Source organism: Pteropus vampyrus, unplaced genomic scaffold (assembly GCF_000151845.1).
Source record: "Pteropus vampyrus isolate Shadow unplaced genomic scaffold, Pvam_2.0 Scaffold1, whole genome shotgun sequence".
Taxonomy (NCBI): Eukaryota; Metazoa; Chordata; class Mammalia; order Chiroptera; family Pteropodidae; genus Pteropus; species Pteropus vampyrus.
Genome location: NW_011888782.1, coordinates 22,540,628 through 22,555,047, shown reverse-complemented (window position 1 = coordinate 22,555,047; position 14,420 = coordinate 22,540,628). Strand labels below are relative to the sequence as shown.

Sequence of the window (14,420 nt, the reverse complement as noted above, 5' to 3'; positions counted from 1 at the left end):
GGAGTGTAAATTAAATGTTCAGCCTTCTCTTCATCATAAACTATAGTGGGGATCTGAGGAGAGCTCATTGGCTTTGCTGGTTGATCAGTGGACTTGCCAAATTGCTCTAGGGGTTAAACTAATTGGTGCTTCCTGTTGTAAACTGAAGCATATTTCTTGTTCCTCTCTTCTGTTCCTGTCTAGAAGTTCCTTTTATAATGTTTGAAAACAAGGTTAGGAGGGTTAGAATTAGGAAAGGAGTGGGGAGAATCAAAGCACATCAGATTGGCAGAAGTAAACGCAACTTTCTTAACGATGCCGTTGTACTGATGCCGTGGTACCAAAGGCAGAGCTGAGAACCGGTCGCTTCTACCTGCCAAACACGTGCTTGGGCAGTTTACCGCTTCTGTGGACACTGAGATCTCCCTCCTTCACATGGAAGGTGTCCAAGATAACACAGAGGGTTGAATTTTTATGTCAGATGCTCACTAATCAGATAAGTTACCAAGTGTAAAGCCTTGCTGCTAGTACAGACAAGTACTGCGTAATGTTTCAGTCAACTGTGGACCACATGGGTGACGGTGGCCCCGTAAGTTTATAATGGAGCTGAAAAATTCCCGTTGCCTAGTGACAGCGTAGCCATTGTAATATTGTAGCACAATGCATTACTCATGTGTTGTGGTGATACTCAGTGTAAACAAACCCATTGCACCTCCATTCGTATAAAAATATAGCACAGACTATCATGTACAGTACATAATGCTTGATAATGGCAATAAACGACTATGTTACTGGTTTATGTATTTACTATGTTATACTTTTTATGATTAGAATGTACTCTTTCTACTTATAAAAAAAAAAGTTTGCTGTGAAATAGTATGCTGTGTTACACCGGCAGCAGCTTCATATGTCTTGTGTTTATCCTGTCTCTTGATTGCATCATTTTTCTCTTGTGCTCGATTTAATCTCGTGTTGTTTTGAACAGTAACATGCTGTACAGGCTTGTAACCTAGGAGCAATAGGCTGTACCATATAGCCTAGGTGTGTAGCAGGCTGTACCATCTAGGTTTGTATAAGTATGCTCTGTGATGTTCACGTGATGAAATCGCCGAACGTGCATTTCTTAGATTGTATCCCCATTGTTCAATGGCTCATGACTGTAATTTCAAGAGTACAAATAATCTCAAGGCAGAGATAAAACAGAAGTCTAGGACTTCTAACAGTTCCAAGTCCTTTCATGCAGCATCAGGATGTGCTATGGCTCAAATTAATATACAGGTTTCTAAATGATATGTGCTGTATCATCTCACTTACCCCAAAGAGAGCCATTCTGTTCATGAAATGTACTCATTTTTTATTTAAATAGTTGTATAACTTATGTGATACTTTCCAGGGAGCCATGCTCCTAAAGCTACAGATTCCAGGTTTGTTTACCCTAAGAAGTTTTGGATAGACAGGCCAGATATATTCTACTAAAAGCATTCCATAGATAAGACTCTCCTGCTAGCAAGTACCATTAGTTTATTCTCCAGGATATCAGTCATTAACATGTTTACAAGGTTTGATCTGGTCAACTTCTTCCTTTCCTGGAAATACATCCTTATCCATCCATCCATCCCCTACCTTCTCCCTCCCTGAACCCCTCAAGGAGAGAGTATAGACTGCAGATCTGATGCTTAACTATTTCCCTCCCAGTGGCAAAGCAAGCAAGATCCAATAACCCTGATAAGAAAAAAATGGAAGCCATCAGTTTTCTGCTTTGAGCAAAATCATTCCACATGATCTTTATGATTACTAAGATAGTTGGAAATTATCTTTTCTGCCTCAACCAGATACTATATATCTTTTATGGAGATGGTAATGACCTAGTCTCCAATGAGGAAGTAAAGGAGAGGGCATGGTCCAGGAAGTCTCCGTATAATGGAGGACATGGTGGAGACAGGGTTAGCATGGTGGATGGAATGCAGGACTTGGACTCAAGAGACCTGAATTCAAGCTCCTGCATGGCCTCTAGTGAATTCTATAACCTGGGGAAAATTTTTATCCCTCTAAATCACATCTTACCTGACAATGCAAGAGCTAGCCTAGAATCCTGTCTGTTGGCCCCAGGTTAGGAATTTCTGATTCATATGATCTGAAAATCTTTTGTAATTCTGAAATGCTATAAACATTTAATATCTATAACCCCAGATTGCTACTGGTATGATCAAGTCATCATTCAGGCAGTAGAGGTATATAAATCAAACTGGTGCTAACAGTAGGTGTGCAGTGATATATAAGCTGTGTGCATTCTTTGCACACCCTGTCTTCTCTTTACGATTCCACGGTATCACACCACTGTTCATGTGCTTTGCCAGGGGTATTCCTTCTCCAGGAGGGCAGGTGAGTGACAGAGAATGTCCCAGTTGCTGACTTGTGGTGTCAGTCATTTGGGAATTGGGTTTGAATTGAGTTAGTTTGGATTAGGTTGAGCTGAGGAAGCTCAGTCAGGGAAAAATTGTGGTTGAATTCTTTGGAGACAATCCCAGATCGCACTCCACTTTCCTTACAGTTTAGAGGCAACCATCATAGAAAATGAAGATGGTATATAATTTGCCTTGAAGGGTTATTGGGTGGGAGGGTGGGGAAGCTGGGGCAAATGGTTCTAATTGTGTCTGGACTTTTTTTTCAGGAGCTTTTAACTTGCTGTGAAGAAGGAAAAGGGGAACTCAAGGATGGCCTGGAGGTGATGCTCAGTGTCCCAAAGAAAGCCAATGATGCCATGCATGTCAGCATGCTGGAAGGTAGCCGTTCTCTTAGCCTCCCCGAGAGAACCGCCTCCTTTCCTAAGACCAGAGAGCTTGTGTGGTGGGAGGGAGGCGGCATGAAGCCAGGAAAGGGGCAAGGCTAGAAGAGAGAAGGAATGGCAAGTTGTTACGTAGGTCCTCGGGAGGCATGAGGGAAGCTCTGCAGGGGTCAGCTCAGCTCACGCTCACCTCCAAGTAGGACCAAGACCAAGTCATTTCAGTTATGTGGACGACTTGCCACCTGTGTGGTCTTCTAGGACAGGCCATCATCCTTACTATAAATGTGCCGGAGCCCTGACCCACAGCCATCCTGTTCACCTTCATGCATTTGTATTACCTTTGTTCTCAAACTAAGTAGAAATCCACACATGCACACACACTGTTTTCAGCCTTATGCCCTTCTCTCTCTTTTTATTATAGTAAAACATACATAACATAAAGTTTACCAATATCAGCATTTTTAAGGGTACAGTTCAGTGGCATTTAGTATAGTCACATTTGCATGCAACCACCCTTATGCCATTCTAGCAGGTGAGAAAAGTTCAGCCAGGTAAACCTGAGAGGACTTTAGCAGAGTATGTTCATTCTGCTGGAACCATGTTCTTGGGGCCCAGTACTTGTCAGAGTGAGACTCCAATAAAGTGCTCTTAACACCGCAGAACAGATAGCAGAGCAGCCATATTGGGATGGAAGTGATTAGATGGGTTGACTCATCCTAGACTGGACTGGCGAACAGGTGTTAGGGAGATAAGTGTATGCTGTTGTAAGTGTGTAAACCCGTGTGCTGTTTTTGCTTTTATGGGCTCTTAATTCCCCATCACCTCTCCTCCTCAGTGCCCCCATCTAAAAAACTTAGTCTGATCTCAATACTTCCTGGGCCACCCTTAGCATAGAAGTCCCAGTTTTACAAGCAAGGAATCCTGGTTACCTTCTTCAGACTGAGCACTAACCGTCTGAACAAATTCTTGTGGTCACAATTTCTCCGCCCCTTTCTTTTCTCTTGGTACCTGCCTCCAACCCCCACCCCTGGGTATACCCTTCTCCTCCAGCCTGCACTTGACCTGTATTCTGGATCTAGCTGCTCCAGGTATGGTCTGTGGACCAGCAGCAGCAACTCCAGCAAGCTTGTCAGAAGTGCAAATTCATGGGCTCCATCCTGCTCTCTTGAAGAGTGGTGGGTGGGCAGGTATCTGTGTTCTCACATACTCTCCTGGTGATTCGTATGCACACTAAAGTTTCAGAACCTCCGTTAAAGATTTAAAGCGGTGTAGCTATAAACCGTTGAAGATTCATGCACCACACTGTACAGGAGCAGCCAAAGAGAAGCGTCCTAGGAATGGAAAAACGACAGATGAAACAGAGTCCAGGGAATGCAATTAGGCAGTGTTTTTCTCCTCAGCCCCACTCTGAGCTCTGAGACAGGGGCAGTTGGGAGCTGTGGAGGAAGGAGACGTGTGGGATGTTTGCCCTTGCAGGAGGTCCCAGGCTGACAGTGGAGCTGGGAAGAGCTTATGTAGGATTTTGCAGAGTGTTCCTGTAGTACTGCTTATGTGCAGGTGAGCTGATGCAGAAAGAGGGATCTGCTCACAGTTTTATACAGTTGTCTATTCAGTGTTAGAGTCTCACAACCAGCCGAGAGACAAAGTGCCTTGGAAGCCGAGAGCTCCGTTAGGGAAGCCTTTCTGCAAGAGGGGAGTGGAACATGGCACCCTGAGTGTGGCCCTAGAGAAACTCCACAGGGTGGAAATGGGTATTTTTCAGGGTTCGACGAGAACTTGGACGTGCAGGGGGAGCTGATTCTCCAGGATGCTTTTCAAGTGTGGGACCCGAAGTCGCTAATCCGGAAGGGGCGGGAGCGGCACCTGTTCCTCTTTGAGATCTCCTTGGTTTTTAGCAAGGAGATCAAAGACTCTTCAGGACACACGAAATATGTTTACAAGAACAAGCTACTGGTAGGTGGGGCCGGTGGGGTAAGACAAGACTCCCTGTTTTCATAGAGCCCTTGGGCAGGACGGGATCTTGAACACTCAGCTCATCTCTCCCCTGGCGCCACACCAAAACCATCCTGGACAAATGAAAGTGCCTCCTATTTGAAAAGCTCCTCCCCACCCTCAACACCCACTTCTGCATTTTAGAGTTCACGGTTCTTCTTCCTGTTTGCTTTTAGCGCCTCCCTCTTCACCTTCCCTCCCTGCTACCTGCTAACCAGGCACGTGCCTGTAGGTCCTTTCATCCTGGGTAGATGAACAAAGTATCCAGTCTATTTGAGTTTGATTGACAGAAGCCCCTTCCTCGGTCCTCTCCTCTTTGTTGCCTTTCCCTTCCCACCCCAGCCCTAAGTTTCCCCACTGCCTTCCCCTTCCCCGCCTCTCACAGGCATTTCCTGTCTACAGACCTCAGAGCTGGGTGTGACGGAGCATGTAGAGGGGGACCCCTGCAAATTCGCCTTGTGGTCTGGGCGCACCCCATCCTCAGACAATAAAACCGTGCTGAAAGTAAGTACTGCTCTCTGCTGGGCGCAAGACCAGGGTTGGGGGAAGAGGGGTGTGGGTAGGTACCTCACACCTAAAAGCTGGGGCCTGGAGATTCCACTGAACCACTGGACCTGTCTTGAGAAGGGCAGCATCACATGGGTATCGAGGAGCAGATTCTGTCATGAAAATAGACCCAACATCTCAAAGACAAGTGATGTTCCAAGTCCATGCACTTGTAGGAGCATAGAGTGAAGATGGCAGGGAGTGGCCTAGTGGGTTTCCTCAGCGGGGCCCGCTGAAAGATGTTCTGCCTGTGTGTCCCCTTCAAGTGTCAAGGATAACAACTGACCCTTTGACAAAAGGCACCTTGATTTGCTCTATATTCATTCAACATTATTTTCCTGAACACCTTGTACATCTAAGGTATTCTACTCAGTATTGTAGGGGATAGCTATGTGTAAGATATGGACTGTATCCTCTGGGAACTTAACATTCTAGAAGCTCTAGTAAATTATACTAGCATGGGAACTATGCTGATTGAGAAGAATGTTAAGAAAGGGCCTTCTACCAGGCGACGGCGTTAAGGAGTCGTTTCAGCTCTCCAGAGCACACGCAGCCTGGGAGCTGAGTCAGTGCTCGTGGCAGCGTTAGTCTAACTGAGAAGAGATCCTGAAGGTGGCTCACGCACCAGTCACTTGCTTCTCAGGGAGGGGCCCATCACCAAGGAAAAGATGTCCAACCCTGACCAAAGCTTCACACCTGTTCACCCTGAATTGCCAGCATAGCTGCTGCCTATCATGGGGGAGAATTACCTGAAAAAAGTTCCACAACAACAAATAGGGTATTTATGGAATGCCAGGCTAAAAAGCCAGGAGTGACCTTCAGTCAGTACAGCTTATGTGGCCATACTAGGTGTTGATCGTCCTGACGTTTATTCATACCGGTTCATAAATAGCCTCTGCCTTCAAATGCCCCCTTGCTGCCCCTCCCAGTGCTCCCCAGACCTCTCCAGAATCTAGGAACCAAAGTGTTAATCCCTGGCCCAATGGGGGACCTCCAGATACTGCTCCAGCCCCAGGGCAGATGTCGGTATTGGTTAGTGCCTTACAGATTATTAAATACTTTGAAAATCACCCCTGTACAAGTCTACATTGAGTCCTGAGGTCATAGCCCTATTCTCGGAGTTGGAGAAACATGACTGTGGAGTTGAAGAGTCATAAGTATAAAATGAGAAATAAACTCTTCCAACGTTTGGTTTCTTAACAATAACAGACTAAGCCTGTAAGAGGAGGGCCGAGAACTGTTTTGGCAGGGTGAAGGGAGAGGGGGTTCTCACTCTTTCTCCCTGTGGCACTCCAGGCCTCCAACATAGAAACCAAGCAGGAGTGGATCAAGAACATACGAGAGGTGATTCAAGAAAGGATCATTCACCTGAAAGGAGCTTTAAAGGAGCCAATTCAGCTCCCCAAAACACCAGCTAAACAGAGGAACAATAGTAAGAGGTAACCAGCGTCTCTCCCCCAGCACTACCTAATGCTTCTGGGTGCGGGGGTGGGGTGAACTTTTGTTTCCACAGGGATGGTGTGCTCTGCAGGTGGCACCCCTCTCTATGAAGCCCCAGCGAGTCCTACCTAAGATGTGTTGTCTCTTCTTTAAGCGTCTTACCAGTTACTGTCAATTCAATTCAGCAGGGCTTCATTGAGCACCTCTTACTTGATAGATATTCTACAAGGTGCTATAAGAAGATAAAAGGAAGTGTAAGATGATGAGTCCATTCTCTCAAGAACCATCTAACAGTCGTGCCTCACATGTGGAATAGTAGACAAGAAGACTCAGTACTACCCGTAGGGACAGTAAATTCAAAGAGAGAAGACTTTAGATGAGCATTAGAGTGGAGTGTCTGGGGAAGGCTTTGGGAAGGAGGTGGGCCATGAGAGGAGAACTCTGTGGATCAGTTTGACAGTAAAAAGGCTTGCATACTGTAGTGCATGGGGATGGTATGGTGGGGATGGTATCACTGCAGCTCTGACCTCCACCCCCCAGAGTCCTCACCTTCATTATCTGAGATAAGCAATGTGATCAGGCAGAAGAATACTTATTTTTTGTATCTTCATCTCTCTGGACCCTTCTGAATCTCAGTTTCCCTTAGACCAGTGGATGACTTTTCAAATATTTCTTTCTCAAGTCTCCGTGTGTCAGTCACCTACAATGACTTTTGGAGGCCACTTCAAAAGAAAGCATGCAAACACTTCATGTCAATTTTGGAAAAAAAATAAAACAAACCAGGAACCTGATGGTGATGGTTGTTGGGGGTAACAGGCTCTCCTCTCCCCTCTTCACAAAGGGAATAAATCCAGAAGGTTTAGTTGACCCTTTGGCACCAAGCGGAATACACAGGCCAGGGAGCTGCAGGGGGAGATGGTAGCCAAAAGAGGGGCGTGACTAAGATAGAGGCAGCTCCAGATTTTCCCTGTCATTGTCCTGCGACGAGGCAGTGAGAAGCTTTGGCAGACTGTGCAGAGAGAACAGCCAGGCAGTCTATAATTTCTTTAGCTTGGCTTCCTGGATATGGGGACAGAGTTTATGGAGGAGTGGATTGGCTCAAGGAATACTGCCCACACTCCTGGATGGGCTCCCCACATCCCCCAGAACTGGCTTCATCTGGAGTGGCCCAGAAGGGCCTGCAGTGGGCCAGAATAGTGGGCAGTAGGAAGTACAGCCAACTCTCAACTATCTGCAAATGGTGGGGAGCAGTGGCCCAGATATTTAAAACAACAGATGATCTAAAAGTCCTTTATTTTTGGTTTTGAAATGCATCACATGATTTCTTTTTACAGCAGATTTTCCTTCCTACAAATGTGTGGCTTATGTTATTAAAATAAGTTGGCATTTTCTAAGCCTACAAGTGGTGGTGAGGGAGCAAGTTGAGTTAGAAATGTTCTGGGTGGGAGAAAACACATTTTCTGACCAGTAGACACTGTGTATATACACATACATCACATGTGTGCCCACATGCACACACATGTCCACATACGCTCACATACACCAGGTGGTTATAGAATCTGTGAGGCAGTGTCAGTATACGGGGCATTTTGCTCGTGCAGTAACATTCTCAGGCAGTAAGTCCCTCTTCTCTCTAATGCCACGACTTCTCCATAAGCAGCATCAGGGCTGTGACATTCATAAAAGCCTCCAGGGGAAGACTGTCATTCCCTGTGCTAACGTACCACCCCTGGCTCACATCTCTTCCAGTTTTTCCTGACACGGAGATGATTTAGCCTTTGCCAGTTCCTAGGCATCTAATCCCCCTTTGGCTCTGGCCGTGGGTTCAGAGCAGGACTGGAGAGTTGAAGGAGCCTGTGAGACATGTGGTTCAGTTATATAGTTCAGGGGCCCAGGAAGGGGTCCAAATGCCAGGGGTGCACTGGGGAGCCTGTCTTATCAGACACTCAGGAGCACAGCTGTCTCAACAGCTGCTGTGGAATCTGTGACTGTTCTCCTATCTTTAAAAAGATGCCTCGGCCTTCTGTGTTCATAAAAAGCATGAGCTCAACAAGACCCACCAAAATGAAGGCGGTAAAGTCTTCCTCATACCCAGGAGCTGAGGGTCCAACACGAACTTCCCAAAGATAATTGCCCCTGGAGAAAGTATCTCACTCCATTTTCTTGAGAAGAAGAAACACAAGTCAAGAAAAAAAACAAAAAGTATCTTATCAGTTCTGTTTTCTTTATAGGTCAGCTATAAATCAACCCCAATCCTGTTACAGGATGCAGAAAAATCCTGTTAAAGTATGCGAATACCCTGAAGTCTAGGACTATTGGATAGAAGCCTAGGTCCTAAGTAGGATATACCTCTTTCTACTGCCTGTTATACACCCATTCCCAGTTAAAATGAATAGATAATTACCCCCTCTGCACCATGGGCCAGAGGATTTATGGAGAAGGAGTCATTTCATGTTCAGTTATCAACAGAGTGATTATGTATGTACTAAGTACAAGATGTGACATCATTGAAAATCACATAGTGCTGCTCCCTTTAGCGGGATAATTTTAGACAAATCCCTGCTCAAAGTGCTGAGGCTCTGCTCTGCCAGCCCAGCTGGAAATCCTGTCTGCTCCAAACCCACAGTGGCTCCCCCCACCCCCACCCCTGTTTTTTCTCTCTTCTTCCTGCAGGGATGGAGTGGAGGATGTTGACAGCCAGGGAGATGGGAGCAGTCAGCCGGATACCATCTCCATTGCCTCTAGGACATCTCAGAACACAGTGGACAGTGACAAGGTAGGACAGTGCCCCAACCTTCCTTCCCCTAAAACTTCCTGTTGGCTTAACCACCCCTGCAGAGTTACCCCAGAGGATTTCTCCCATTATGGAGGTTGACCTCAGGAGCCGGTTGTCTCTCTGTAGGTCTGGAGGAGGTTATGTCACATGGTGGACAGAGTTTGGGGCAGTCAGCCATCCTCTCATGTTGTGAGTCTAGCAGAAGTGGCGAGGGTGAAGAGTGGGAGAGTCCCCTTCTGCGATGCCCCATATGGGCTGCTTGGACTACTCTGCTTTCTGGGAGGCTGAACTCAGGGTGCGGAGGCTGGGATAGTTTCCTGAGACCTCAGTAGCTGTGACTGGCTTGTATTTATAATGATTCGAACGGGCTCACCTCAAAGTTAGACCAAGACCAGTGGCTTGGGAAATGGCCACGGAGATGCTGGTTGGTAGGTGCTTCCTGTCCACAGGGGCTCCGGTGGAAGTGATACCTTTCTCTGGCTAGATAGCGAGGCTCAGTTCCTGAGGGGTAAAGGACCAGGAAGTGGTACATGGAGCAGCGTGTAGGGATGTAGTAGGCTTGTGAGAAAGCCGGATCACTTGCTCTCTTACATTTTGCAGCAAATAAACAAAAGTCAGGAGTGCTGATGGAATGAAAGAGAGAAGGTGATAGCCGAGGGTCAGTGTACTTGTTCCAGCCAGGTGAAGAAGTCAGCTGTCTTATTTGCAGCAGGTACACAGCAAGGCTTTCTCCCTGACCCTGCCCTAGTTTAGTGACCTCAGGATCAGAGAGTGTGAGATAATATTTTGCTGCATATCAGCGATTTTATTAAGGAAGGTATGGATTTTCGAAGACCGCTTGGCCTCAGTTTACCTACACTTGGTATTTTGGCCTAGTCCTTCAGCCTCAGGCAACAGGCTGTGTCCTCGTTTCATTTTAGTTTTCTAAGTCATGGGTATTTTTTAAGATGATCTGCATTCATTAGGACTTTTCCTAATTTTTTTTCTTACTGGAAAAAAAAGACTATGGGCCCAAACCTCCTAAGATCACAGTGCTAAATCACGCTCATGGACATTCAAGGTAATTCTATCTGATAACCCTGCCTTCAAGTTTCTAAGCCATTTCTGACTCTCAGAGTGGACGGAAAATTGTGGGGTTTTTTTCCGCTTGTAAAAACATACAAAGAAAACTATTTCAGTACTTTCCTTTCTCATCTGACTTGTCGTTTAGAACTATAACCTAGAATATCCTATGAATGAAAGTGTTTCTTTTTAAACAGTCAGTGGGTAGTAAGGGAAGTGCAGTGTTTTCCATATTCAGACTGAGCCCGTTAGTTTCATAATCCAGGGGATTCATCCCTTCCCGCTGCTGCTCCGTCTTCCCCACAGCCCTGACTCACACACAGACCCCTTTTGTAGAGCTTTTTGTCCTCGGAAGCCATCAGCTCCAGCCATGCCTTGTCTCCTGGCAAGGTAGGCGAGGCTAAATGAGGACAGGAGGCATTTTGTTACTGATGAGGAATCTTGGAACCTGCACATTATTCTGTAAGTCAGGAATCTGAGGCCCAGAAAGACTGAGCGACTTGCCCAAGAAAATCCTAGAAGTTAGTCAAGAAGCAGGAACTAGAACCCAGATCTCTCTGATTCATTGTCAGAGAGATCTGACAATGTCATTTTTCCCCTCACTCTAAAAGTCAAACGTTGAACTCCCAGTGCTAAGGTTAACTCAGCTGGTCAGTCTTTCTGCACATTCCGCAAAACCATTGGTCACATATTTGTGAAAAAGCACCCACCATGTGCTGAGCTCTGTGCTGGATACTGTAGAGAGATGTGGACTATTTGTTGAGTGTGAATCCTCATTTGTGTGATTTTCGTTTCATGTGTGTCTCCATAGCCACACTGTTAAGCCCTGATGAGGGCAGGGGTGATGTCTGTCTGTTTCACTGCTGTACCCCTGGCACATAGCACACACAGATGATCAGGAAGTACCAGTGGAGTGAATGAACAGAGGGGACATAGTCCATGATCTCAGGGAGCTCCAGTATTAAGAGGCAGCTAAAACAGGTGGTCTGAAAGCAGCCAAACATACATTGTAGTTTTAAATATGCTAAAGACGCCTAGAGGTTCTCTTACCTCAGAGCAGAAAGCCTTAATCAGCAGGAGAACGTGGCCTGCTGGGAACATTAACCCCCAACTATCTTCTCAAGCCTTGGGAAACCTGGGCAGCAGGTTGGGAGATGATGAGAGAGTCTGTATTTCATACACGAAACCTGTAAAACCACTTAGAAATAAAGAGTAAAATAAAGAGAGGGGGGTCTATAATTTAGAATATTCTTACTCTTTAAGACACAGAAGAATGATAACAGGACAACCATGTGTCCTCCTTGACCTGCAGTCCCCTTCATCAGAGAAACCATTAATTGGAATCCTTGAATTCATAGATGTTATCAGCAGTGCTAAATTTTCCCCTAACTATACCCAAAGACTAGGAAACTGATCGCCATTGGTTACCAAGTGGTCAGGTAAACACACTAAAGAAAAGAAAGATAGGGGGTGGGGGAGGAGAGAGGAGGTAGACGGGGTAATGGGGGTCAAATATAGGGGGGTAAGGGGAGGGTGAAGTGGGTAAAGGGTATCAAATATATGGTAGCTGAAAGAAACTGGACTTTGGGTGCTAAACACACAATAGAATATACAGAGGTCAAATTATAGTGTACACCGGAAAATTAAATAATTGTATTAACCAATGTTACCCCAATAAACTTAATTTTAAAAAAGAAAAGAAAGATAACAAAGTGGATTGATTCAGGCAAACTGAACCATATTCAACAAAAAGACAAACATGGGTGGCTGTGGGGAGGGGACTGGGCAGACACCTCACGGGGATCAGAGTCATTTTAATAGTGATTTCTAGAAAAGGCCCCAGTCTTCCTCTTCTAATCCAGAGGAAATAGAATAATGGCACTGCTGGGGCGGGTAGATGAGGAAAATGTCACCACGAAAGGACGGTGATAGACTGATTTGAGGAGCCGTGGGGCCCTAGGGCCCCTTTCCAGTCACCTTGTGTGTATTTTGTGTGCCGTTGTGGGGAGGAAAGGGTTTGGACACACCCACGTTTATATCCCAGCTCTGGCACTTTGTTGTGTTGCGTGAGTTACTGCACATTAATTTCCCTATCTGTAAAATAAGGATAATACCCATCTCACTGAGGCATTGGGAAAATTAAGAAAAATATATTCACTTGGCCCCTGTGATGCATGTAGTAAATGTTCGTTTCAGCCATTATTGGAGGGGAAATAAATGTTTACATACTGTGAGTAAGAGTGCACAATTATTCAGCAGACTGTGAAGATCTCTGAAAGTTCTTGGGAAAAGTCCTGCCCTCGGGTTCCTTGTCTGTTTACTAATTGCCAGCAGGTTCTTTTCCATATTAGACCTAAAGGAAAACAGCTTCAATTTATCTGACTATAAACAGAACAACCTTACTCCTCTTTCCGTTTGGTAGCCTTTAGAATCTAAGGCTTAGATATTTGTAGTTAGCATTGGCTCATGGGTTATTTTGTTATTTAATGGGTTATAATCCATCACTGTCATGTATTCATTTCAATCCTCAACTTGTACCACCTTTGGCCACGGGCAACCCCTGAAGCTTTATATATGTGAAGACACGTCTTATCTTTTAATCTTCTCTGCTTAGAAGTCCTCAATTTCTCCAGACGTTCCTTGTAGTAATGTATTTTTAGACCCTTCCACGTCTTGATTGTATTCTTCTGGATTGACTCCAGTGTGTAGTGATCTATATAAGGTGGGGCATCTGGAATACTGCAGGTCTGATCTAACTAATGCAAATTCAGCCCTTGATCTGGGGCTACTCTGTCTAGTCTCCCTACGATGGTACATCATGTCTAGCAGTGGTGTACAGTGTTGCTCATAAAATTGCCACAGTTGTTTTCATGGGCTGCTCTTAGCTTGGCAAGTGACGTAGTAACCTGAGTATCAGGCACTTACTATATTAGATTTTCTCATTTAGTTTCATCCCAGTATTCTAACATGTTATGAATATAATTATTTTGTCTAGTGTGTCAGTTATATCTCTCAGCATTATTGGATAATCATACCTTCTGTAGCTTCATCCAAATTCTTGCTTAAAAGAGAAGATTGGGGACAGATGATCAATGCTTGGTCTCCTTCTTTTTTCTCACCCAGGTTTTGACACTTGGAACCTTTTTCGTTTGACTCCTCTTTCTAGGAAAGGAAACTTGGCCACTAGTCTCTCTAGCAGGAGAGGTGGGATTGCTCACTGAAGGTGCAAATCCTCCCTCGATGAGAAATCAATCTAATTTTCTTAATTCTGCATTAAACGCTGACAAAGCCAACATAGGTGCATCAATAGCTTTCCCCAAAGTTGCTTTCATTCAACTTTCAAATAGGTCTGTGGGTCTGTGTAATTAGGTTCTACTTTACACCTGTCTCATGCAAAAGTGTTATTTCCCTGGAGGCAAATGGATGAGCTTACCTTGTGCCATGGTGGTCTGAGCCCCTTCCTATTCTGCCCAGGAATATGCTCGTGCTACTCTGGGCATTCCACGGTAAAGGGTCTTTTGCCTGTAGGTTTATTATTAAGTGATGGGACTTTGCAACCACACTGTATAAAAACCAAATTATAGAATTCTGGTTAATCAAGGCTAAGTAATGAAGTGGCAGTGAAGAAGTATCTTGTCGTTTAACGTGATGGCTGTCTGCTGACTGATTTCTAGCTCATGGTACAGAAGTGGCCATTTGCACATTGACAGTCCCTGTGCATGTATTTACCATTTAGTCTAGGCATGCTGGAGACGCTTAATAAATACTATTGAATTGCACATTGCAAACTCATCCTAGTAGGGATACTCCATCCAAAGATCACTGTGAATTTCTAGACAT

General features: G+C 45.2%; 1 protein-coding gene across 1 annotated transcript in view; it reads left to right on the top strand.

Moving 5' to 3' along the window:
- KALRN (kalirin RhoGEF kinase) overlaps positions 1 to 14,420 on the top strand; it is a 640,142-nt gene that overhangs the window by 425,062 nt on the left and 200,660 nt on the right. The window contains 5 exon segments of the mRNA XM_023520165.1: positions 2,651 to 2,762; positions 4,527 to 4,717; positions 5,159 to 5,260; positions 6,599 to 6,741; positions 9,416 to 9,518. Coding sequence (XP_023375933.1) covers positions 2,651 to 2,762; positions 4,527 to 4,717; positions 5,159 to 5,260; positions 6,599 to 6,741; positions 9,416 to 9,518 — 651 coding nt within the window.